Raw genomic sequence first — 25,630 nt, forward strand, 5'->3', positions numbered from 1 at the left:
TTTTCAAATTGAGTCAGTGGCTGGGGTGACGTTGTCTTTACCAAGCTCCAGCCCCGGCAGGTCACATGTATCACTGGCCTCCTTGGCCGGGCACGGCTGGAGCCTGCAGGCCACTGACACAATCTTCAGAGCAAAGCCCAGCAAATGTGGTCAGATGAAGGTGTCATGTCATGGACACCTTCAGAAGAGCAATTGATTTATTTGGAGTCCCCCAGACCCAAGTCGAGATATGGGCAAGCTGGCTTGCCCRCAGCAGCGGGTGGCAGACAGTTTCCCTCTCTTCACTCTTGCTTGCAGCACAGGATGGATCCTGTTGAATGCCAGAAATGAGAAGAGTCCATCGCAGGGCTGTATTCCCCCTAGAGATACAGYTGAAAACTGTTGGTTTCTTCAAGCGAAAGAGGCGGGAATCTACAGCTACTGAACTACACTGAGATGGCAATGGGGAGTCACCGCGCTTTGGCATGCTTTCCTGGAGCATCTCAAGAGTGGGGCTTTGCAGACGTGTATGGATACATCTCCTCAGGCTTCCGCAGGAAGCAGGTCACTGTGGGGAACCAAGGCCCCCGAAAGRCCAAAAATCAGCAGCAGTGGGCCACGGTTCCCCAAGGGATGCTACCAGATGCCAGCCGCTGCGGCACCCACATCCCACCTGGCCCACTACCACCCAGCAGGAGCTGCAGGGAGGAGCCCACGAGCACAGCTTGCCTCTGGACATCTCTGGTAACGGCCCTCATATCTCAAAGGTGTCCTACAGCCTCAGAGGTGCAAATATTTATCCATACTTGGAATTGCAGAGTGAAGCCTAACTAAGTGTTCCCAGCCCCTTCAGCGAGTGTTGTTTTAAGACCTGGACTGTGGACACCTGGCTGGAATTAATCAGCAGAAGTGACCGCCAAGGTGGAGCAGAGCACTTATTAACTCTTTGTGCAGGAACGCCAAGGTCACAGCGGGGGGTTTTGCTGGGGTGGCCTCTGCCCAGATTGCTGCTGTCAACGGCTTGGGGATCCCAAAGGGAGGAACAGTCTCCATCGAGCAATGCGTGAACCGGTAGCAAAATTTATCACGTTCCTGTCGCCTCTTGAAGACGGGCTGTACCAAGGCGCCYGCTCGTGAATAGGAATAATAAATGTTTATAACTCAATAGTAAAACATGAGAGCAGGCCACCTTCTGTAGGGGCTCTAAATCAATAGGAGTTGAAGCAGCTTTTTAAGGGAAAGCATTTGTTTTTCTCCAGGTGGTTTTAAGTTGGGCACATCAGCAAGGGCTTCCCAACACCATCAGAAATCTGGGCTCTTTAAAAGGGATCAGCAATGCAGCGCAGATCTGTGAGCACCCCRTGGCCTCTCCTGGTCCTGCTCCCCTCCCACGCTGTCCTTGCTGCCAAACAGCTTGCACTTTCAAGGCCTCCCAGCAAGAAACCCAAGATGAGGTACAAACCCATACAAACCCCAGGTGGGGCTGTGGCTGACATTGACGGACGGTGCTGGGATTAAAAGAGCAACCACCTCTGCCCTGCGCTGCGGGCCCTTTCCAGCACAAAATAGCTGGTGATGGAGCGCTCGCTGGCTTTGGAGMGGGGATGAAGCCAAGAGCTGGGCAGGTGCAAAGCCTTCTTTGTGTCCAGACAACCAAGGAACCCACTTAGCTGACCCAGCGCTTGCAGCTTCRTTGAGGGTGGGAGTGAAGAGCTGTGGAGGGGGGATGTTTTCAAGTGGATTAAAAACCTTTGCAGGAATCTCACCCATTGATTCATCCGAGTCGTCTTCTGTCCTCCCAGAGGCATGAAAGAGGAGACCTGTTTGCTCTGCCACTGACCCATGATACCCCTCTGTAGCTAARTGGGTCTGACAGTGCGACTTCCTGCAGAACAAAAAAACACATAAAAATATAAATAAATAAATAAATAAATGTATGTATGTATGTATGTATTTTAAAGGAGAGAAGAAAAACCTTCCTGGATCCCTCACTGTAGATATTAGCCCATCACCATCTATAAAACACTGCATTCTTGAACAGTGTTGGTTTTCATGGCCCACTTGCTTGTTTACTCCAGTTCCCCCTCTTTGCTGACTCCACTTGCTGGCAAACTTCAGAGACCATTTTTTGTAGCCTTACTGGCAGGCTGAGATCTCGCTTTCTACAGCCAAGCAGAGGGTGGGAATTAAGGGGCAGAATGTGGCCAGAAAGAAGGATGCCAGGGAACCATAGGAAGGAGAAGAAGAAGGAGGGCACAGTACATGGCATGGGAGGGCTGGAGGTCAGAGGAGTGAGAGGACACTTGGAGAGAGGAAGAGTCAGAATGAGGWGCGAGTCAAGGAATGAAGCAGGGAAGAGGAAGCGGATGGTATGGAGGAAGGGTCATCTCAGCCATCCATCCCCCTGCAACCAAGCAGGATCAGGCCTTTCTTCTCTTCTCATGCTGAGATGAAAGCAGCTCAGGCTCCTTGTCYGTCTCAAGCAGCTCAAAGAAATGACCTCACTGGTTCACAGCTCAGCTAGGAGCAGGGTCCAGCATCAGCTCCCTAGAGAGATGGCTCAAACCATCACCAAAGCAGCAGAAGACCACCCTGGGAGAGTCTGAAGACAAGATCCTCATGCGGTCAGCACTGCTAGGTCAGGTCAAGGGTTCAAACAGCCCCACAGCTTCTCTCCAGTAGCAACCATAAGGAGATGCCCAGAGAAACATATGAACAAGCACATACAATGTTTCTCCAATTCCTCTCTCAGCCTGCAGCTGTTCCAGCTCTGATAGACTCCCRAGCTAGGTGCACTTCTGCTCTCCTGGGAGCCGAGGGCTGTGTCAGGCCATGAAGACAGGCCCCAAGATGCCATCAGTYCGGTCCAGGGCTTTCAGAGAGTAGAGAAACGAGTGGCCACGAGAGCCCCTGCCTCAGTCCTGCCAACCAGGCAGATCCCAGCTCTGCCAGATTTGCCTCTCCAGAGAGATTTAGCCATGCAGAGGTTACAAAACTATCAYGACGCTGGTTTTTGTCCACCTCTGCCTTGGCCTCAGCTCCTTGCAGCTTCCAGCAATATTTGGGGCTTACCTCCTTTTCCCTTAGGACACACTTTTCTTTACCAGTGCAGATGGTGTCTGCTTGAGTGGCCTATGCCTTCTCCTCCTGTGAGCCTCTCCCGAGCTTGCTCAYCCCCTCTTGGACCTACAGAGCCTTACCCAGAGCAGGCCATGGCACTTGGGACCTCCAGCAGCCCCACACTGCTGCTGGGAGCCAGTCTGACCTTGCTCCCACCGTGGCAGCCCCTCCTCGATGCCTCTCCTGGAGGTGCAGTTGGCCCAGAGTCAGGAACCCCCCTTCCCACCACATCCAGCAGCAAATGAAGCCAAGCTGCTAGCGGTGATCACAACCCCAGCCCACCCACATGCTCAGCCTCACATTAGGCTGCTTTCAAGTCCTTCCATCAGGTACCATCTGCCCCAGAATGCGACCACCCGTTCCACCATTGACTCTCCTTCTCAAATTCTTCCTCCTATATCGTCAGAGATGAAATGTAGAAGTGCAAACAGTGGACTTATCCTTTAAAAAACAAATTAAGTAATTAGAGGAATAAAAAATGTCTTTTGGGGTCAGACCAAAATGAAACCTATTTGTTACAGCATAATTCTTTTTTTTTTCCTAATTGCTCAGAGACAATGAAAACATTGTGTTCACCTCAAAATAAAATGTTTCTCTGTTTTCAGATGTGTGGTTGAAGGATCTTGCAGTCCTCTCACTTTTCTATTTGAACGCAGGCAAGTAGCAAATGGAGAATGTCACACATCGCAATAAGAAGTTGAAGTGTTTGATTTTGAGCATATCTTAACCAAAGCCTGCAGGTTTTCATCCTGAAAATAGTACTTTTTATTTCCTCTCGAGTTCAAACTTGAATCAAAGTTGTAAATAATTTTAAAGGAACCAGAATAACTTTTTTATTCTCCCTGCAAACAAATGTTTCATCTTAACAATTTCAGCCAGGCTAGCTGGAAGTGATGGGAGCCAGGCTCTTCACAGTGGTGCCCAGTAAAAGGACAAGAAGCAATGGGCAAAAATTGAAATTGAAATACAGGAAATCCCATTTAAACATCGCTTCCTTTTTTTTTTTTTTTTTTTTTTTTTTTTTTTTTTTAATGTAAGGGTGGTCAAACACTAAGATAGGGTGTCTGGAGAGATGGTGGAGTCTTCATCTTTGGAGATATTCAGAACCCAAGTGGACATGGTCCTGAGCAGCCCACTCCAGTTGAGATCTCCAGCGGTCTCTGCCAACCTGAACCATTCCACGTGCCCCCATGTGATTTTATCGCAAGCTTGAAGCAGAAACATCCCTGTCATCTCCTCCCTGGAGGTTCACTGGGATATGCAGCCCCATGAGGCGTTGTCAGCCATGGAGTTTCTGTGAGCTGCCCAGAGCTCCGTGCGCTTCTCAAGCCCCGGGGCCTGGGATTTTGTGACGGGGTGTTCAAAATGAAATGCACATTTCTTATTCTTGTAAATGAGGAGAAAATCTGTAACCTCTGCCTGACCTGTAAGGGGAAAAAACAGAAGGCAGATATGTTAAAAACAATAATAATAGTGAATAAAAGAACCCAGCAGGCATTTAAAACTAGTCATTCTGTGGACAGCTTATCTGAGCAAGCCAAGTTTCTAAAGATCTTGTGTCTACAGATTGGATTCACTGGTGTCTTGTAAGGTAAAAACTCTGAGAAGCTTTTGCTATAGCTGGATATTCAAAATATCCTCTTCTCACGTAGATTCTCGGGAATCTAATAAGAGACTGTGCTCATGGAGCATTCCACTCATTAGGGGCACCTTCTTCCTTTCCTGGCCACCACGTAAGAACTTGGTGTGCGTATGAGCTTGACCCTGCTGTTAGCTTCCACTGGGGCTGGCCACCCGTGACAAAAAGCATTAGGGAAGGCAGACAGATGGACATTCAAACTGTGTYGTCTTGCCTGGCTTGTCACTGCAGTCGTCACAGCTCACCTGGGCTCCTACCAGCTCCTCATCAGAGCAGGCATCACCATGAACCAGGCACCACCAGCTGAGTCCTCTGCATGGAGAAGGTTTAATAAAAAAGCACAAATGAATCACTTAGAAAATTTGGGAAATACCTGAAATTCTTTTCTTTCCAGGCCCCTTAAAGAACAGTTTTTCATGGATGTTTCATATTTAGGTTCTTGGAGGTTGTCTGTTGTCATCTTTGCCATAAGGACAGCTGGTGGGGTGAGGAAGCGGAAGCATGGATGGAGAAAGCATGGATATTTGAGTACTGAAGTCTCAGCCTCTCTCATCCTCAGGTCCAAACAACTCCCTGTCTTCAGGATATTTTGCCAGAACCAATTCTTGATGCTCTTGACATTACAAAAAGACCTGGTAAAAGCCCTAACTTTCAGTAAGACTCCTAGAAAGCAGAGACACATGTGAAGAGCAAAAGGAGGTGAAGATGTGCAYGCACAAGCAGCCCCACTGCATGCACACCACAGCGAGCCTGTTCAGCCCTGCATTCAGGGCAGCTTTGAGTCTAGCTGCCAGTAAAGTCCCACTTTCGCAGGTTGCCCAAGAACAGAGTGAGCTTCTCCCTGTCCTCTCAGCACAGCTGTGCCTTTGGCCAGCAACAGAGCTTTTTTGGTAGCCACCTTTAGCTTTATTTGCAAAAGCATCTTAGCTCAACTTCTAAGAGCCATCAGTCTCACCCAGAGGCCAAATGTCCTTTCTCTGCCTCCCCCTTGGAGGTCACTGAGACACTTTCCAGCCTCGGTCCCAGCGATCTCCTGGTACAAAGTGACCTCTAGAGCCCGTTCTGTGCATCTCCCATTTCAGCCAGCAGCGACAGACCTTTTCCCAGGCTGGGCTGGATTCATCGCCCTCCCGTGGCCAACTCCAAAATCTCCACAGAAAACCAAAGATACCTCAGTGTTTGATCTCCATCAGCATATGAAAAACAGCTGGACCGGCTGTAACAAGAAGAACATCCGCGGTTCTGAACAAGCCAATAGTTAGGTCACAGGCTCATRCATGGAAGATAGATAGTCATTCAGAGCTCCTGGGTTGCTGGAGATCTGCAAGATCGTGGGAAGGCCCCATTTGCACAAGCTCCCACTGCCAAAAACAAGCATCAGATTCAGGAGAACAAAAGGAAGAACCACACATGGCAGTTACAGGGGCTGTCCAGAAGTGACACCACTGTTCTTCTTCCCTCCATGCTCTCTCCGGCTCCATACAGGACTCACAGCTTGGCTTCTCACATCCTAAGGTTACCCCCTCAGCAGCTCCTCTGCACCAGCTTGCTCTGCTTCACAGTCTACCTGGAAGCAGCCTTCTCAGATGTGCTCAAGCATCCCTCAAAAGCACTGATCAGACATGTTCAGCACCAAAATCAGGGAGCAGAGGAGAGGCCAGGGGGTGGCCCTGCCATGATGCAGCTGGAAAGGTGCTGGGCTGGCTACTCATGGAGCCATGATGGTGAAGCATGGCCAAGCATGCACGCACAGACACACACACACTGGTGAGTCCCAAAGTTACAGAAGATAGAGTCTTCACGAAGCCATTTGTGCTAGCAAGTAGACATGGCTAACGCAGGCTGAAGCCAGGTACACGTCTCAGCTAAGTGTGATACAAATCATACCTCAGCACCCAGACAGAGTTTTGGGGGAGAAGCACGCTTGCTCTATGCCATGGGACCACAGCCAGTAGATGGCATTCGCATGCTTCGCGTCAGGCTGCACCTGCCTTGGAAAACAGGGAGAAGAAGGTTTCTCATAAAAATGAAGGAAAAGGCAAATAGTCACCTTAGCTGGAGATTATTCTGCTGGCTTTGATAAGTCACTTCTGTCAAATGATAAAGACTGCCTGACATCTCCTTCTTTGCCTGTAGGTCTTCTGTCTGCTTCTTAYACTTTAAAGAAGGAGAACACATCCATAAAGCATCCCTAAATACTGTGTGTATCCTGGACCATGGGGATGCCCAAAGTAAGCCATGTACCACGAGCGATACCCACCCTTGGAAATCTGATCCAGGATCTGCCAGGTAGAGTGGAAACGTGCCAGCATCTCTGGCAGGTCAGTGCCCAGGCTGACCACATGTGACTGGGAGCTGCTCATGCTCAGCCAGCGCTGATGTGGATGGTGGCACCCACTGCACTTGGAAACTGCTGTCCTCAGCATCTTGTCTCACAGGAGCCACCAGTCCTAAGAGGACAATGGTGTCCACGTRGACCTAACCTACTGGATCAGGCTAACCAGTTGTGTCAGTGGAGAGGTCCTATGGGTGCCAGAGATCCCAGCATGGGACTCCCATCCTTGCTATGACATAAAAAGCAGAGATGCATTAGGTAGGCATTTGCTTCCTCCATCTCGTCACCCTGCCCCGATCTCCAGATCACCACAACCGCTCTCCCCACTGAATAGCCCCCAAAATCAAACACATAATTAGCAGATGGTGACTGGAGATTCCCAGGGCAGCAGGCACCAGCCTGCAACCTTGTGGTATCTATTAATATAATAAAAGATATTGCTTCTCTGCAACCCTGGTCTCTCTCTGACCATCTCTGCTAAGACTCAAATGGCAAGCCATTGCACTTGCTTGGTTGGGTCAGGGTGTGGGGGGGATCACTGCTAAAGATGGAGCTACCTTAATCTTTGTACAGTACCAAGCATGTTGTTTGCACTATGCAATCATGAGGGGGATATTTGACAGCACATATCAGCCTAACTCTGCCTTTAACACTTATTTCTGCCTGCAGCTGGATCAGGTCCTTGGTCTGAGCTGGAAGAAAGACTGCTGAAATCCAAGAGCTCCAAGGCAGAGATGCGGACCCAAGCCCGGAGCAGATGAGAATTGCTGCAGCTTCAGTCGCTGTCCTGGATTTACACCAGTTAAGGAGCTAGCAGAGGTCTCAGGCTCTGAAGCAGTTCTGAGCATCCTGGGAGCACGTAACCGAGAGCAGAGCCCCCAGCACCAGCTAGCACTGACAGCTGGATCTGGGTTCGCACAGCGCTGGGGCACCACAGGGCCCAGGTGGCAGCACGGCCGCAATACGGCAGAAAAAAACTCCCTTGGAAAAGCTCCCTTGCATCCTATCACATGCCAAGGGCACCTTTTGCTTTCCAACAGCAATGCTCTGCATTTAAAGGCCCCCCCAGCTCCCTCATCCCCTCCCGGCCCAGATGGCTGACCAGCATCCGTCACCGGCAGGACCAGCCTGGAGCCGAGTGCGCTCGGTGCCGCCAGCATCCTTTCTCCCAAGGAAGAGCATCCGGATCTGTTTGGTACCTCGCCGCCGATTGGAGGAGCGGCGGCAGCGAAAGGGGGGTGCCAGCGGCCACTCTCCCCACCCCGCCTCCTGCAACACCCCCCTCGCCGCCGCCGCCGCCATCCTCCGCGCGCACAAAAGCGGTGCGATTTGCTGCCTTACAAGAGCCAGCTGCCCGCCGAACAYCATCGAACACCAGATAACTGCCCTCCGTTCCCCCCACACACACACCCACACGCCCCGATGAAACACGATTTGCCGAGGGCCTTCTGCTGCCGGAGGAGGTCCACCTAGATGCAGCCCAGCCTGGCTCGGCACCGGTCGGGGCACTGGAGCCCCTGAACGGCCTGGCTCCAGCAGCAGGAATGTGCAGCTGGGATCTGGGCTTTGCTCCCTGTTAAGTGCCAGCCTCGGTGAGTACCCCGTCGCTCCCTTCCCTCCCTTCCCCCCTCCCCAGCTTCCTTTTCCCCTTCCTCCCTCCATGATGCCTCCAGGGCTGGCGGAAAGCAGATGACAGTCGCCGGGGCGGTTGGTGGGGGGAGGGGGGAGGTGGGGGGAGCTCCTCGCCCGCCGGGTTGCACGCAGGGAGCCCAAAGATAGGGCCGTGCGTGACCGTCTCGCGGGCATCGCCCGCGGTCCGGCGCGGGGGGCGAGCGCCGAACGTCTAACGCACGCGGCAGGAGGAAAGGCTCAGRCAGAGAATCGTCCCCAGTGGCTCCGTGCTCCGGCACCCGCAATCAAGACCAGTACCTGGATTTATACTCAGGCCTCTGCAGAGCTCCCTCCCTCCCAAGCAGACGCACGCAAGCGGATTCACCTCCCTCCCCAGGCGCCGTCGCCAGTGGCACCCTTTCTAAGCAAACATCCCCCCCGCCCTGGGAAGCGGAAAAGCAGCAGCTTGAGCTCTGGGCCAGACGTTTGTCTCTGAGCATTGCTCCGAGCCCCATCCGCGTGGGAATTCAACCTGGAGCCCTCATCCTTAAAAAATAAATGAATTAATTAATAAAGGTTACTAAGTATCCAGTTCCTAGGTGGGTTTATAGAGTGAGGATGGAGCTCAGGACGAGCATTCAAAGCCTTCCCTGGTTAATATACATGCCCACTGCACCAGCTGACTTCCTTAGCTCGAATACGCTGCGAAGAAGGTGAGGTCCAGCCTCATCCCCTCCGGGCTCAGGTGCTGCTGAGCGCAGCTGCACGATCCAGCTGCCGGCGGTGGATCCGCTGTTTCCACACGGGCTGGCCCTGTCGGGAGCTCTCCATGGGTTGCACCGACTGCAGATGCAACCCCTAGGAGAGAGAGGCACGGGGCTGGATTTTTTGCTGCCAGGGAGGTGTAGAAGCCTCCTAAGGAAAGCGAATGGTCCCAAGGGTGCCATACATTGCTGGGGGTGGGGAGGAAGTTATCCCCAGGGGGAAGCGCTAAGGTCTCATCTGGGCAGAGGAACCTGTTGCCTTGCTCCCAGGCTGACCTCACCTCTTCCGCTCCGGCCTGAACAGTGTCAGGAGCCACAAAACCCCGTGTCCTTGCCTCACTCCTTGCACAAGGCTACCTCACTGCTTCTCCATGGGGTACGGCATCGGTGCACCCACTCCGAACAGTTCGGGTTAGAGCTGCTCTGTACGGATGATTGCTGCCAACCTGCTCACCGCCTTCCACTTTCCAGCCCGAGCCCTTCCTCGTGGGAGACAGCGTGCAGCCAGCCCCCTCCGAGCGTGATGGGAACCACCGAGGCCACACTGCGGATGGAGAACGTGGACGTGAAGGAGGAGTGGCAGGATGAGGACTTTCCCAGGTTTGTTCCCTGGAAAAAAAAAAAAAAAAAAGCCAGCGTGAGTTTTTTTTATTTCTTCCTCCCACCCACCCCCTGTAAGAAAGCAGCAGGGTGCGGAGCAGGCCATCCCCTCCCAGCAGCCCAAAGGCAACGGGAGTCTTGGCTCCATCGGAGCTGCAACCCATGGGGCAGCTGTGGCCAGGGCTTTTGCAGTGAGGCTGCTCTGCATGCTTGAAAGTGTTAGGGGACTGCTGGCAGCTCTACAAGCATACCAAAAAGAGCCTATGGAGCAAAGGAGACAAACCAGGATCAAGAGCTAGGCCTATAGGAAGGACTATTCGATGCATCTCCTCCAAAAAAGCAATACTGCACAGCCAGGAAGCAAAGTCCCTGGGGCACGGTGACCACTGGCATTGACATGCCATGCCGCGGGACCTGGCCACCTGCTTGGGTGAAGGAAAGGGCGAAGCATTGCTCTTCCCTTCTTCCTGCAGCTTCTCAGCCCCAGATGCTTATGCTTCCCAGGACAGGACAGACATAAGCTGCTCTAGCCATGTCTGCTGCTTCTCCTCTCCTTCCCCTGAAGCAGCAGTTGCAACCTTGAAGAAACACGTGGGTGAGAACAGGTGACAAGTGGGCACCTTTAGCCTTCCCAGGCAATTTATGAGTGGCATCAAAAGCAGACAGAGCTCCTCTGAGCTCACAGTTTTGCACGCACTGAGCTCCCTGCAGCCACCCAAAAGGATGGATCCACGCTTGTCCCCCTGTCCACGTGTTGCCCCACATGCCCAGCACCAGCCTTGCTTGCTCACGCAGCCCAGTGCCAAGCAGCTGGCCCCTGCACAAGGGGGGCCGGCGGCTTTTCAGGGCCAGCTCGGTGGTCACAGCTGCGGCAGGTCCCCTCCAGCAGCCCACAGGGAGCCTGTGTTGGTAGGACAGTAGCTCAGTGTGCGCTTGAGCCTGAGGCACTGCCAAGCTGGCTGTGCAGAAAGGGGCTTCTTTCGCCACGGCACGGGTGTGGGAGCTCAGCTCCAGCCATCCTGGCCCCAGCTGCGATGTGAATCTGAGCGCCTCTGTCTGCTGTCCTGGCACTCCGCTCGTCCGACAGCACTTGTCATCCTTCCTCTAGCCCCAGGCGTGGGCTCAGCCAAGTCTTTGGCTTTCAAGGATGGGCTTTGCTTTGCTCCGAGAGTGGGGCTAAGGGACCTCTGCCACCCATAGCCTCCCTTGGAGCACCAGGCTACTGAATTTGCAGTCAAGATGGGAAGGCAAGGCACCGAGAGAAGCAATTTGCCCAAAGTTGCTTAAAAAATCTAGGGCTCAAGTGGGTCTAGCACCTGAATCGTGACATGGCACTGCACACACGAGYCCATGCTTGTGGCTGAGCAGGAGCAGGCTCCATCTTGCCCTTGCTGAGCCACCAAAGGGGTATTTCCCTCCACAGAGCCCATGGTCCCGCGTGATGTGGCATCATTGCCCCTAACCAAATGGGCAAAGGAAGCACGGGGAGAGGTGAAGCAGTGTAACCACGGCTGGCCAGGAAGGCAGGGGCAGGGAGAAGAGCAGAGCCTTAGGAAGGAGCTCCCTGGCCCGCTGCGAGGCTGCCCTCCCCTCGGCTGCCCTCCCCTCGGCTGCAGAGGGATTAAAGCAGGAATGATGCAACTAAAGCAGAGCCCGAAAGCCACTGGGCAAACAACTGAGGGCCAGCTGCATTTAGCTGGCATTCAAAAAGTAATTTTCAAGTACTGCCCCCCCCCAGCCCAAAGCATTAAAACAACAGGGCAGGGGCTGCTGCACAGGGGACAGCAGCTCTCTGCCACACGATTTGCTGCATAGCTATTTTTGCTTAGCTGTGATTAATCTATCTGGCCACAAAAACTGTATCCCAGGCAGATCTGAGCTGAGGGAGCTGAATCCAGCTCCTTGCAAAGGACGGGAGGGGACATTCCCGTCCCTCCCCACAAAGCCGAACAGCAAAGCGGGCTCAGGGCTTGCAGGCTGCAAAGGGGCAATGCTAACCAGCGGAGCTGGCACCAGGAGAGGGAGTAAGCAGAGGGGAAGCAAGCAGGAAAGAGCGGCCCTATGCCTGCTGCTGCCGGCAGCGGGTTCAGCCTCCTGTCAGCAGCCCGGCCTGGCTGTTTGTACAAGTCGCGTCCTGCGGTGATGCTGTAGTGGTGCCGCGGAACGTGCTTGCTCCGGCACGCGGCCCAGATTTGGGTGCAGACGRACCTTTTCTCCTGATTGGATGCTGTTGTCATCAAGCCGTGCCAGGCACCAGCTTGCAGTGGGATAAATAACTGGCCAGGCCAAATTCGAGATGAAAGCAAAAAGGAGAGGGGAAAGCTGGAGGGGGACAGAGGGCCCTGGAATCTTTCTGATTGCTGCCTGGGAATATTGTCGCTTCCTAGCAGCTACGCAAGCAAGAAAGGACCGAGCGCCTTTGATCAGGGCTCTCATAAATATACAGCAGCCAGTGCAGAGAGGATTATCCCTTCATCTAAGTATTTATGCAGTTTAATTGGGCTGGTGGCTCTGGTGTCGCAGCAGCACCAAGAGGAGCCAGGGCAGAGCTAGGCTGCAGCTTCCTGTTCACACGGAGGCACTGGTCCCAGCTAGCTCCCTCCTGGGCATCCTCAGTTGGCGTGGACCCGTGTCCAGCCCCAGGCTGCTGCAGACCAGCTCCTGGCACAAGCCCAACCCAATGTTCAGAGCACTCACCTTAAAAGTGATAATTCCCCCCCCCCCCCCGTGTTTCACAGAATCAAACAGTGGGTAAGGTGGGAAGGGACCTCTGGAGATCATCTAGTCCAACCCCCCTGCTCAAGCAGGGTCACCTAGAGCATGTTAGACAGGGCTACATCCAGGCAGGCTTTGAATAGCTCCAGAGAAGGAGACTCCACAACCGCTCTGGGCAACCTGTTGCAGTGCTCTGTCACTCTCACGGGGAAGAAATTCCTTGTCATATTCAGGCAGAACTTTCTGTGGTTCAGTTTGTGCCCACTGCCTCTTGTCCTGTCACATGGGACAACTGAAAAGAGTTTGTCCCCGTCCCCTTGACACCCTCCCTTCAGGTACTTAGAGACATTGGTAAGATCCCCCCTCAGTCGTCTCTTCTCCAGGCTCAACAGGGGCAGCTCTCGCAGCCGTTCCTCAGGGGGCAGATGCTCCAGCCCCCTGACCATCCTCGTAGCCCTACGCTGGACRCTCTCTGCAGTAGCTCCACGTCTCTCTTGTACTGGGGAGCCCAGACCTGGATGCAGTAGTCGAGATGAGGCCTCAGCAGGGCTGARCAGAGGGGCACGATCACCTCCCTCGATGTGCTGGCCAAATGCTGACTTTGCTTCCCCCAGTACAGGTCTGGATCACCTTCCCCTACTTCTGAAGGGCAATGGCCATGTAACAAGACTTGGCATTAGCACCTGTGTTGGAAAGTCAAACTTTTAACCCAATTGGTATTTCTAACCTCATTATGCCAAGCAGCAGCAACATGTGAGAAGCTGCAAGTCTTAGCCTCTGATGCGGAGCTCAAGGAAGAGCTCAAGGAAGAGAGCTCAAGGAACTCAAGAAAGAGAGCAGTGGATCAGCCATCAGCTCTCAGCTGTGAGTCTGAGTGTGGTGGTTGGGTCCTAACTCATACAGAGCCACCTTCCATATCTCTATAGGTTTGGATAACACCAGCAGCTTTTGTCAAGTAAGGTGCCAAGATGAGGATGAAGAGGCAATTCTAGGATCATATTCAAGGTTTAAATGCTTTAAATCTTCAGTGCTGCCTGCCATAAAGCAAAGTCCCTACAGACCAAATAGGCAGCTACCTCCAAGAAGGGGTGGTTGTAGTAGAAGGTTTGGAAGATTTGCTCCCCAGTAGCAGGGGCCTGTCACAGAAGGCAGGACGCACTTTAAAAATTTGGTGGATAGCGCAAAGTGCTGTTGTGCTAAACGTCCACTGCTGCTGTACACCCATCTAAAGGGAGAGAGTGAAGAGTGCTCTCAAGAAGAGGTGTAAGTGCATCAAAGGCTGTTCCCCACTTGCTTTCCACCCACACGGCTCACAGTCAGCTCAGCTGCTACTGTGAGTCAAAGCATCCCTCCAAAGCACCTAGGAACAGCCAAATTCGGGCAGTCTGGGCAACCTGTTGCATTGCCTACATGGCGCAGGGAACACCTATAGACACCAGAGCATCAGCCACAGAATGTTTCCCCTGGAGCGTCGATTAGGGGCCCTACAGCTTGGCACTGCCTTTCAATCTCCTGATGAAGACAAAAATGGGGATAATATGGAGAGAACCAGGGTGTTAACAAGGCTCTTTCAGTGACAATATTTATTCCAGTGTCCCTGGTTAAGTTTTGGTAGCAGGAAATGTGATTAGCAGGAGGTGGAGGGGTTACGCACAGGGATAGCTTGGAAGTTACGTGAGATTGCAAAGTGCTCTAGTAGGACTGCACCACTGCTTGGTTGCTTTCAGGCAAATCTCCTGAGGTTCTCCACTAGGTCACTGCTCATAGGCAAAAAGAAAAGGGCAAAGCAAACAGGGGGCTGTACATCTGCTCTCCAGTACATCTCCAGTTCTCTCCAGCATCTCTGCCTCAAAGAGACCTTCTCCGGAGCTGGGCTCAAAACGCTGACTGTGGCCTCATCCATTATTATCTATTATTTCTTCTGTTTTTATCTCCATGTCTTGGCTTTTCTGCAGACCTCTCCCAGAAGAAACAGGAATGGAGTCACTGGGCAGCCCTACAGAAGATGAAAACACATCCAGTAAGTACCAGCTGGGCTTATCAGGAGTTCAGAGGAAAAGGAGACTAAGCAAGTGGGAGGGCACAGTCTGAGTGAAAGCTGGGTCCCTCCAAGACTCAGCAAAAATCCCAGAGAAAATCAACAGAGATTTGAATTTGCTCATTTTTCACAAGGAGCAGTAGCAGGAAACAAGTATCTCATGAGCATTCGTCACTCTTACTCAGCCCTACCTTTCTGTGCTCAGTACCTCCCAGTTATGACTCCAGACTTAGCTTCCAGGACCACAGCCTGAAATACGCTTAACGGAAGCCCCCATGTCTTGCACTAAGGACACAGTACAAGCACAACGTATCAGCTCTTTACTTTTTATCTCCAGCTCCCCCAAATACTTTAAACTTTAATGGGGCACACCGTAAGCGGAAGACCCTTGTTGCACCCGAAATCAACATTTCCCTGGACCAGAGTGAAGGCTCCATTCTTTCTGATGACTTCTTGGACACACCAGATGATCTGGACATTAACGTCGATGATATTGAAACCCCTGATGAGACAGATTCCCTTGAATTCCTGGGGAACGGGAACGAACTGGAATGGGAAGGTAAAAGGCCATTGCTCAGAGCTTGATTGCATACTGTGATCCTCGCTTCCCCTTCCAAATTTCTGGGTACCATTGCTGTGAAAGCCCCAGAGGTGACTGACTGCAAGGCAGTCCATTGGTTTGCAAAGGCACCAGTTGGCCTTTTGTAATTGCAGATATTATAAACAATGTGAGTCGTTAAGATTATTTCTATTGCACTTTGACAGAGGAGCAAGATTAGTAAGAACCACAAACTTGCACAGATCAAAGCTGGAGATGACACAGCTCATCTGCAGCCTGTGGCTTTTTGCCATCTGTTGTACATAGAGGCTCTTGCAGAGCCTCTTCTGACATTATGTTAATAGCAGAAGTGTTTTACCCCAACTGATCCATGCTTGACACACTGCGTTAAGAGCTAGAGGTACAAGCATGAGATGGCTCTCTCCAGTCCCACGGAGTCATCTTCCAGCATTTTCTCATTCCCTTCTCCAGATGACACTCCTGTAGCCACAGCCAAGAACATGCCTGGAGACAGCGCAGACCTGTTTGGGGATGGCGGGGCAGAAGACGGGAGTGCTACCAATGGACGGCTCTGGAGAACAGTCATCATTGGAGAGCAGGAACACCGCATTGACCTGCAGATGATTAAACCTTATATGAGAGTGGTGACGCATGGAGGTGAGGGAGAGAGAGGCCAAATCTTGGCCTGGCGGAGATTTTTTTTCAGTATATCTTTGTCAAGCTGGAGGGGATGCAATGACTGATTGTTTGGGCTGTCCTTAGGGAAAAACAGCTATACCTTTTGTACCACCAAGTGGCAGACAAGCTCAAAAGCAACCTGCTCATGTTTAAAAGGCCTATGGACCCTGTAGCAAGATTTCAATATATAAAAGCAGCAATACAGGTAGCTGTGGCACTGGGTATGAATATACTCTGACCTTCTCCCCTAGGTGCAGGGAACACAACCCATGCTCAAGTGCTTAATCGCTCTGTAGCTCAGCACCCTACTGTCTCTGGATGGACACCCAAAGACCAACTTGCTCAAAGCAAGTGACTCTTTCTGAGATTTGAGCAAAGCCAAGCAGTGACCCAGGGCACAGCTCTTAGCTCTGTTCTTTGACATTCGGTTTCCTTTCCCTGAATCCCACATGCATGTTGCAGCCAAAACCAGAATCAGGGGAAGATCTTTCTGCATTTGTATCTGAGATCGAAATAAAGCTTGGCAGCAAGTTAGCCAAAAGGTTTTGTTTCTCCCCAGCCTGAGTACAGTATTACTTGGTATTTTCTAGCTAATATCGCTGTCTCCTGAATTTAACACCAATGGCAATTTGCTAGATTCCAGCTCCAGTTGGTTTGAGGCAAACTACAAGGCATCAAGCAGTATGATAACTGCATCTTCCTCTTTCCATAATTCTGCATGAAGTAGGTCTGTAGAGGGGCAAATACCTAAGGCTAGAACAAATGCACAGGCCCAAATTTGGTAATACATCTTTGCTGATATTTCTCCTTGCAACTCTTACACCTCCCTCTAGAGAGGGTCACCAGTGCTGTCCATATCTTTCTTTCCTAGGCTACTACGGAGAAGGCCTCAATGCCATCATTGTCTTTGCTGCCTGCTACCTCCCAGACAGTAACCTGGCTGATTACCACTACATCATGGAGAATCTCTTCTTGTAAGTCACTACTTACGTCCAGTGAAGGACAGGAGGGCAAGGAGGATAACCTTGTTCTGGGGGACCACTTTCCCTATATTCATTGCATAGGGAATCTCAGCTGGAAAACAGATGAATCCAGGCCAAATGCATCTAGCATGCAGCTGCAGACTGGGCAGAACATCACTGGCTGAGTCATTGTCCACAACATTTGCATCTAAGTCCAATAAGTCAAATAAATCAAACATTTATTGTTAATTATGCCAGTGATGGACTCCTGACCAGGCTAGAATATATGCGCACAATATTGAACCATTTGTAGATACTACTGCTAGGCAGAATGGCACAAGGATGTCCATCAATGTATATGCACTGTGCTAATAACTGTAGGCAACCCTTGAGAAATTCCCCTAGGCATCCTGCAGTGGTGCCAAGAGAATCTGAAGTATAATCCAAGATCTACAAAGAAAGGAGCTAGAGTCTTTTGAGAGAGAAACTCCTTTTCTGATTTTCATGTTGTTATTACTTCTGAACACCACCCAACAGATATGTAATCAGTAGCTTGGAGCTGCTGGTGGCTGAGGACTACATGATCGTGTACCTAAATGGAGCAACACCCCGGAGGAGAATGCCAGGCCTTGGCTGGCTGAAGAAATGCTATCAGATGATAGACAGAAGGTGAGATTCCATCAAAGCATTCCTACAACCCCTCAGACTTAAATTTAACTGGGGGTCCCAGCCCATGGTCAGAGGTTTTGGGTGGAGGCCCCAGGTGAGGCTGGTCAGAGCCACTAACTGCTATTAGCACCCTCAGGGCCCTGACAGAGCACAGATGAGTTTAGGAAAAGGTGCTCCTAAACTCTGACTGACTTTCTGTCACATGGCTTTTCCATAGACTGCGAAAAAACCTCAAAGCATTGATAATCGTGCATCCGTCATGGTTCATCCGGACAGTGCTGGCTATATCCAGGCCCTTCATCAGGTAAATATGACATGCTCCCAAACTTAGCTGGGTTTGCGATGGAAATTTAACCTCATGAATCAGGTCTTAAGCTAACCTTTAACTCATAGTGACCAAGGTGAGACTGTCATTTGTCCCACATCTGCTTGATAATTATGAGGCCAACTCCTGAGATGGCTTTAACAGGAGATACTTTGCTGATCTGGATCCAGATCGAACTTTGTCTCAGCAGATGAAGCATAAAGACTGCAAGAGACCAGATTCCCTGGGTAATCCTCAGCCCTTCCAGTAGTGAGAAGCGGGGCCAAAGCAAGGTGGTGTACAGTGATGTGACATCCCACCACATTTTTTAATCATCAGCATATTAGCACTGGGAGGAAATGGCCACACATGGACCACAGAGGGTGCAGAAAACTAAACAGCCCATCAACTAGAGTGAAGTTTTTTGCCTGCTCTGCTCAGACTCTTATTCCACTGCCCCCAGCTTCAGTCTCTGCTGACAGCAGAGTCACCTCYTGGTTAAACCCATCTTTCCACATTGAGGAAAGTTCTCACTGACTTCCTAGGGAGAGAAAAACAAAATAAGCCCTGAAGCAGCTGCTCTTTCTCTTTCTCTGCCAGTGTGAAGTTTATCAACAAGATCCAGTATGTTCACAGCTTGGAGGAATTGGAGCAACTCATTCCAATGGAGCATGTGCAGATCCCAGACTGCGTCTTACAGTAAGTGTCGCAGGGATCCTGAGGCACAGGCAGCTCTTGAGATGTCCACAGCAAAATCCTATTGGGCAGGAGAGTACGTTGAGTGAAGACCCAGGTACTCAAAATACAGAGCTTGGGGCAAACCTTCTCTTACCTGTATATTGTGCCAGATGGGAGCCTGCACGCTCTGCTCACTTGCAATCTCTGCCATCTTCAGAGCAAACCCTGCCTTTTACTAAAAGTGAACAGTCTCACCTGGTAAAGAACATTTCCTGTTTGTTGCAGATACGAAGAAGAGAGAATCAAGGCCAGAAAAGAAAGGTAAAATTAACTTCTAGGGGAGGGCGGAAGGTGGGTTCATTTTCTTGTGATGTTGTTGACCTGCTGTCTCGTGTGCTTCTTCATGTGTCATAAACAGCAAAGCCCAGGTTCCTCCTATCCCACACAACCTACATTCAATTTGTACTTATTTGCTCAAAATAGGCAAAAGATGCATAGCAGCAGCCAGAGGCTTCCTAGATTCTCATGGTCTTTACCGTGGCCCAGTGCCGTGTGGCCAATATTGAAAAACTCCCTTGTCTTCTCTAGATTATCTCTTCACATCCATAAATACAAGGAAACTAAATTGAGCACGTAATACACCCCCCAGCTAGGGATGCATCCTTGGAACCCTTTTATCCTATTACCGCTGGCTAGTAACATCTTCCCTATGATCCGGCATTGGGAAGAAGCTTGATTAAAAGGTCATTTATCTATAGAGCTCTTCCTCTCAGTTCCACCAGCACACGCGTCGCGACCAGCGCAGTCCCCTACATGCTGCCTGAGCTGACCAGAAGTCACTCCACGTGCGATAACAGTCGGCTGTGCTAAAACCACTGCCAGAGGAAGAGCCAGCTGGGTTAGCACAGTATATTTGCTCTAATAACGCCGCCTCGTGCTGGCAAATGGAATGGGAAATGCCGCTTTGGCAGGATCCAGTTCAGTGCAGCATCAGCTGCGGAAAAGCAAGTCACCCAACCCAAATTAGTCAGCTCCCTCCCTCCGGGGCAGACAGAGACAACTTGAAAGCAATAGGATTATCTAGGCTGCCTGTGTATTACCTAGATGAGAACTTAACACAGTCATTTCTGCATCAAACCTGTGTGTCTGGCTCCAGGCCTCTCCGTGGAAAAAACCCCAGGCAGTGGGGAAATGGTGGGCGGCAGATGCTCTATCTTAGATGCTCTACTCGTTCACACCCTTAGACAACAGATTTCAAATGCAATTTGCTTTTACAGGGCAGAAGAGAAACAAGACATGGCTGAGAAGGAAAGGTAACTATTCTTTGATATTTATCCTTCACTTCCAGAATAGCCTGAGCAGTCTTTGAGGCAAGGGCAATCCCACTGGAGGGTCAGGCCCTACAATCTCAGCAGGGGTTTGGACCCACAGGACATTTCTAAAGCATTTAGGAATTGATAAAGTCACTGCTCTGCCCAAGATCTTGCTGTGCTACCACCTTCCTGCTCACATGGAGACCTATTTCTATTTTGCAATTTAGCTATCAGTCTTCATCTAGGACTCCTGACTCCTCACTTCCCGTTGTGGCAGAGCAGGGGAACCCATCTGGGCACGGAGCAGGGCCAGGGAACCGTAGCCCCTAGGGAAGGGTCTCCTGACATTCAACTGCAGTACTTGCACGTTGCTGCAATGCAGAGGGCCAAATACCACTGTCAGGCACATCTTGAGCGTGCATAAAGGCAAGATAGGAGGCCGTAACGTGAGACGGGAAAGAAAATCCTAGGGAGGTTTGGAAGACAGTGTCAAAATCCCATGCTAGATTTATTTGGCCTGGATTTGGCTCTGTTTCAGCTTGATACAGCCGCTCTTTTTTTATTCTATCCAACTAGATCCTGAGGGGGAACAGTGGTTTTTTCTGCTATTCTCTTCCCAAAGCAACAGGAGCTTTGATCAGAGTTGCTGGGGGTCCATTTGCGTGATCTGACGTGTTGCAAAGAAACACACAGGACCTCAGGGGCATAAGAGAGGATGAGTAGTTTGTGGTGAAGATTCACTTATTATTTTGATGGTTCTCTCCCAAGCAGGCCTGTGCCCCCAGCGGAAGATCAGGAAACCAGGTTTGATAGTACCTCGTTTTTTTTTTTTTTTTTTTTCATTCGCATTTCCTCTATGTGATGACTTCATTGTATGTGTAACCCAACATGAACCAGAAAGGCAAGACCAGGCTAGATGCAACAAAAGCTCTCTAGCCAGATGCCATTCACCTAGCACAGAAGAGGCACTAACCCTTTCAGACGGGAATTTACTGCAGAGCTGGCTTTGACTACCCTATAGTAACTTCTTCATGGTCTACATGCTCATGAGAAGTCCTTAGAGAATATAAATACTCCTTAGATCCATGAATGACTTTCCATTCTGGCCCTGAGGCACTGCTGTAGAGGATTACACCCAAACACATTCATATTTTTGGATATTAGGGGAAGAACAAGGTACGTATTACGGTTGGCTTCCTAAAAATAACTTTGCGTTTCTGCTTCTTCTCAGCATGTCATGAAGTGAAATGCTGCAAAATGACTGGAGTAGGAGAACAACGCAGGCTGGCAGTCACCCATGTAAATGACCTTTTGGTGTAAGACCTTGTCGCCATCTCATGCCAGGTTCTGTAAGCTGCCTCCCTTGTCCCAGAGATGCAAAGTCCTTTAAACTTTTTGAAAACATTTTATTTAACAAACAAAAAAAAAAAAAAAAAAAAAAAGCCAAGAACAGCACTTTTAAGGACTAGTGCCAGCGTGTTTCAATAGGGTCTGTGGAGAGCTGTAAGTAGTGCAAATAGATATTGATATTTCCTCTTAGCAAGTTAAGAGCATCCTGTAGCCCATTAGTCACCAGTCCAGAAAGAGATATATTTTTTGTTTAAATTATAAACCCTTCCCCTAACTTGCTGCTGGCCAGCATGGAGACATTTTGCTTTAAATTGCACACTGGTTTCCTCTCTGACATTATAACAGCCATCATCACAGGGAATAATTAACACAGGAAAGGAAAAGAGTGCATTTTTGCCCTTTTTGGATTCAGTGTATATTTGTCCCCATAAATACCAAGTGCCCATCGGTCTACACACCTCTCCAAGCYGTGGCTTCCTCAGTTAATCCATTGCCAGTCCAGCTTAGAAGCTGACTCATAGTGAACCTTTCCTGTGAATAAATGCCATGTTTTTTGACTTGTCCTGTCCCAGTTTGTAAGGCACTCTGATACTTTTGAAAGAGGGTCCCTTATAGCCTTTCCTGTGAATAAATGCCATGTTTTTTGACTTGTCCTGTCCCAGTTTGTAAGGCACTCTGATACTTTTGAAAGAGGGTCCCTTATGGCATGGCAGCTTCCACAGAACCTTCTTAGGAGCATCTTCTCACACCAACATGCACATGCACCAGAAGGGTCTCGTTTTAAGAAGGAGCCTTACGGACAGGAAGGCTTTTCACACCTCATCTTTTTATTGATTTCGTGACACTGGACAATCGTTCACTATTAATACCTCCTATTGCGGAGACAAGCTGCTAAATGTTTGAAATTTCCCACTTTTTCTCCCTGAGTAGTGAGGGTCTCATCTCAAAAATGTCCACGCCTGGGAAAATCTCAGGTGGAGAAGGCTGCAGATATGGAGGCAGGACTTTGTATCTGGGTTTGGCTTCTTGGTTATACAAGAGATGCAGGTGCGATACTGAGACTCTGCAACTCGTTTTTTTGGACTCCTGAGGATTCTGTGAGCAAAAGGAGAGAAGGCATTTTGAGAAGTGGAAAATCTGGCAAGGTCTTCTGCAAACTCTTGATTTCACAAGAGCCGGCTTACRTAAACTGTCTCACATGCCGCAGGAGAAACCCCTTGCGAAAGTCTGCAGATGGAGAACTTCCCACAGATTTCCCCAGTCAAGGAATATACTAAACCCAGCAACTCCAATTTGTGGCCATTCCAGCAAAGCAAAGCCTTTTCCTCAACTTAGGGATCTCTTCTCCCAATACACAAAGCTTCTCCTTCCCCCCACCCTCCTTCCATGAAAAATGCTGTAACAGATCTTTATTTTCCTGGATGCTACAAATGAGCACCAAATCTGCTACCTTTACTTCCCATTTGATATATGTTTTTCTCATCTCCTGAGTAGAAAGATCTCAGTGGGAAACATGACTCTTCAGTCACGGATGTATTTACTGAATGGACCTTTGCATGAAAAGAGAGAACGGCATCCATAGCATTAACCCCAGCAGCTGAAGATGGTGAAAGCTTCACATTCCCTCTCATTGGCATGTTAATAATAAGCACCAAGAAAACATCAATCCACACGGCTTCCTAGAAATTTCATTCTGAGCCAGTTAGTTAGCAAATTCAAGGCTACAAAAAAAAAAAAAAAAAAAAAAAAAAAAAAAAAAAAAAAAAAAAAAAAAAGGCAGATTTTGTATTAAAATTTTCCAAACAGGCAGCAGGAATCCGTTCTGAGGCAGAAGCAGCGGTCAGGGTTCTCCAGCGTTACTGTGTTGACCCGATCCGCAAAGCAGCGTGGCCCGTTTCCCGCACGCTCTGCCAGACGGACCAAACAAGCCCACTGAAATCTAGAGGAGAAAAAAAAAATACCCCCCAATTAAATGAATTTCYGCTCCGACTCAAATTAAGCAGTTGCACATCTCCTAATGCGGAGTATGTGAATTCACTATCTCCCAATGGCAGCGCTTAAACGTAGATTTTCTTTCAAGACTGGTTTTATGCACTTAGGTTGAGCCATCTGCTATGCTTTTCACAAAAGAACGTGATACGCTGCATAATTTTGGACACCGAAAGAGAATTTTAAAATCATCTAGCAAACAAATTTGGTAAAGTATTTACTAGACGTTTAAGAGTAAAATCCTAGGAACCTTTTTTGCATCTATAGTAGCTAAACACTTCAGTGAAAAACGTTCACAACATACTGGTCTGGAAAATGCTGCTGTTACGGAGCACATGCACATGGAAAATAAGAAATCCAGATTACGTTTAGATTGCTTCTTGATCCTGACTAGGAACCGCATCAGAAGAATGTGGGGGGGGAGTTTGTCTGCTTTGATTCTTAAGAAAGAAAAGATGCTGTGTCCACATTTTCAGAAAAACTACAAAATGAGCAGAGCTGAAGGTGAAACTACTCATTTATTTTCTTTTTTCCAAGGAATTCCTCCAGGGCAAGGTTAAGGGTTCAGCTGTTAAAATGGGCATATCACCACTTCCATTTCAAGATGTGACAAAGATAATGCACTTAAATACAGAAGTCGATTTGCAACTTCTTGGAGACAATTTTTCAAAAAGTGCACTTTCTGACAGAGCTAAGTAGTATGCACTAGATTTTAATTTTTAGCAAAATTGTATGTTTATAAATTTTTCTGTTCCCAGATGAATGTTTACATATCTTTTCAACTTAAAAATCCCTGCAACTCATAATAGGTAAATTAGATAAATGTAAAAAGTGCATTTTTATAGCAACAAAAAAATGTATCATTAACTTTTTCCAGTCAGCAATTTTTAGATGTTACTTGAAACCAAAGGAGCTGCAAATTTTTTGGATGGAGACATGGCGATCAAGTTGGCAGCGTCCTTTTAGCAACCACACAGCAGCATATCTAAGTTTGATAGGCTCACCCGGGTTGCAGATTAAGTCAGATCTACATGCAGTAATAAACACAATACAAAATATGCCACATAACATTCATCTTTGAAAGAGCGTCACAAATTTAGATCTGCGTCTCGGTGGAGGCAAGAGATGGGCAGTAGCTCCCAAGGACAGAAGCTGAAAGGTCCAGGGACTGAGGACAGCTGATATAATCAAGTTGGTATGGAGCTGTCAACCCCAGTGGTTTAACCCCAGTGACAAGATTTACCTTAAACCGTAGGTGAATGAGATATTTTACAAATTTCTTTGCTTCTTCATAAAGAGACCTGATATCAAAGCCAACTTGTGCAAGGGTTTATCAGCTGAACTCCACGTTTCCACTGCAGACATGGTTTATCCAAGAGATCCTCTAAGGAAATACGTTATACCAGCAAAATAAAATAAAATAAAATAAAATAAAATAAAAATAAAAACAACACTTTTTGCCAGTAAAATATATATATACTTAAAAAAATAAAATAAAATAAATTACATCATTTAAGCAACATTGCAGTAATAGTCAATGTTCTAAAAGCAGACCAGCCTTTTCTTCTGCCTCATAAAAACATCTATGAAGGATAAATATTTTGACTTACAAATCTTGGATCCTATTTTTCATGAGATTTACTTAATTTTAATGGTGAATCCATGTATAGCAACAGATAGAGTCCTTTCTGGACAGCTAAAGACAGATTAGGAAACACTTTCCCATTATTTCAAGCTGGTAACAGAGTACTTGGTCCAGCCTTCTGAACCGCAGGTACTTCCTCGTCATTAGCAGCGACCATCAGGTTTATACAGTTAAACTCCTTTGTTCTGTCATATTTAGGAATCATCCAAATTTGGGACCATCCAGTAATTTTGATTTTTATTCCCAAGGAAGACACAGGAAATAAATAAAATCTAAGAGATGCTGCTGTCTACTCAGGTTGGATAATCAATACAATTTCTTCTGCATGTAAAGGCCTTCTGCATGTGTAAAGGCGAGGGGATGTTTAGAGCAAACCTCTTTGCAATTTTTCCATGTTTCCCAAAGATTATTTCCTTACAGGTGTCTATACACATGTACAAGAAAACCTAAGGGTGAAAGGTTTTAAAAGCAATGCATCCACTCTTTTATATCTCTAAGGATGAAAAATAGAAAGAGTTAATGACATGCTGTTGGCTATAAGCTCAGATTGGCCTGACAGCAGCTAAAATGTACAGGCAAAATTGCTATAAAAATAAAAGCACATGTCTTCTCTTTGGTATTTCCATACTTATTGGCAGTCAAAAATACAGCATGCTACTGGTGAAGTGAATTTTAGAAAGTC

At 48.8% G+C, this 25,630-nt stretch overlaps 1 protein-coding gene across 1 annotated transcript; it reads left to right on the forward strand.

The window, feature by feature from the left end:
• Positions 1 to 8,364: 8,364 nt before the first annotated feature.
• ATCAY (ATCAY kinesin light chain interacting caytaxin) lies at positions 8,365 to 24,779 on the forward strand. The gene is made up of 13 exons (XM_085312392.1): positions 8,365 to 8,665; positions 9,920 to 10,048; positions 14,719 to 14,783; positions 15,139 to 15,360; positions 15,832 to 16,017; positions 16,910 to 17,012; positions 17,538 to 17,669; positions 17,887 to 17,973; positions 18,574 to 18,672; positions 18,937 to 18,972; positions 19,929 to 19,964; positions 20,736 to 20,768; positions 21,196 to 24,779. Exons 2-13 carry the CDS (start codon positions 9,972 to 9,974, stop codon positions 21,203 to 21,205), a joined length of 1,086 nt encoding a protein of 361 aa, XP_085168518.1. The 5' UTR covers positions 8,365 to 8,665; positions 9,920 to 9,971; the 3' UTR covers positions 21,206 to 24,779.
• Positions 24,780 to 25,630: the final 851 nt, after the last annotated feature.

The sequence above is a fragment of the Rhea americana genome, unplaced genomic scaffold, assembly GCF_003343005.1.
Source record: "Rhea americana isolate MKP2758 unplaced genomic scaffold, rheAme1 scaffold_361, whole genome shotgun sequence".
NCBI classification, from domain to species: domain Eukaryota; kingdom Metazoa; phylum Chordata; class Aves; order Rheiformes; family Rheidae; genus Rhea; species Rhea americana.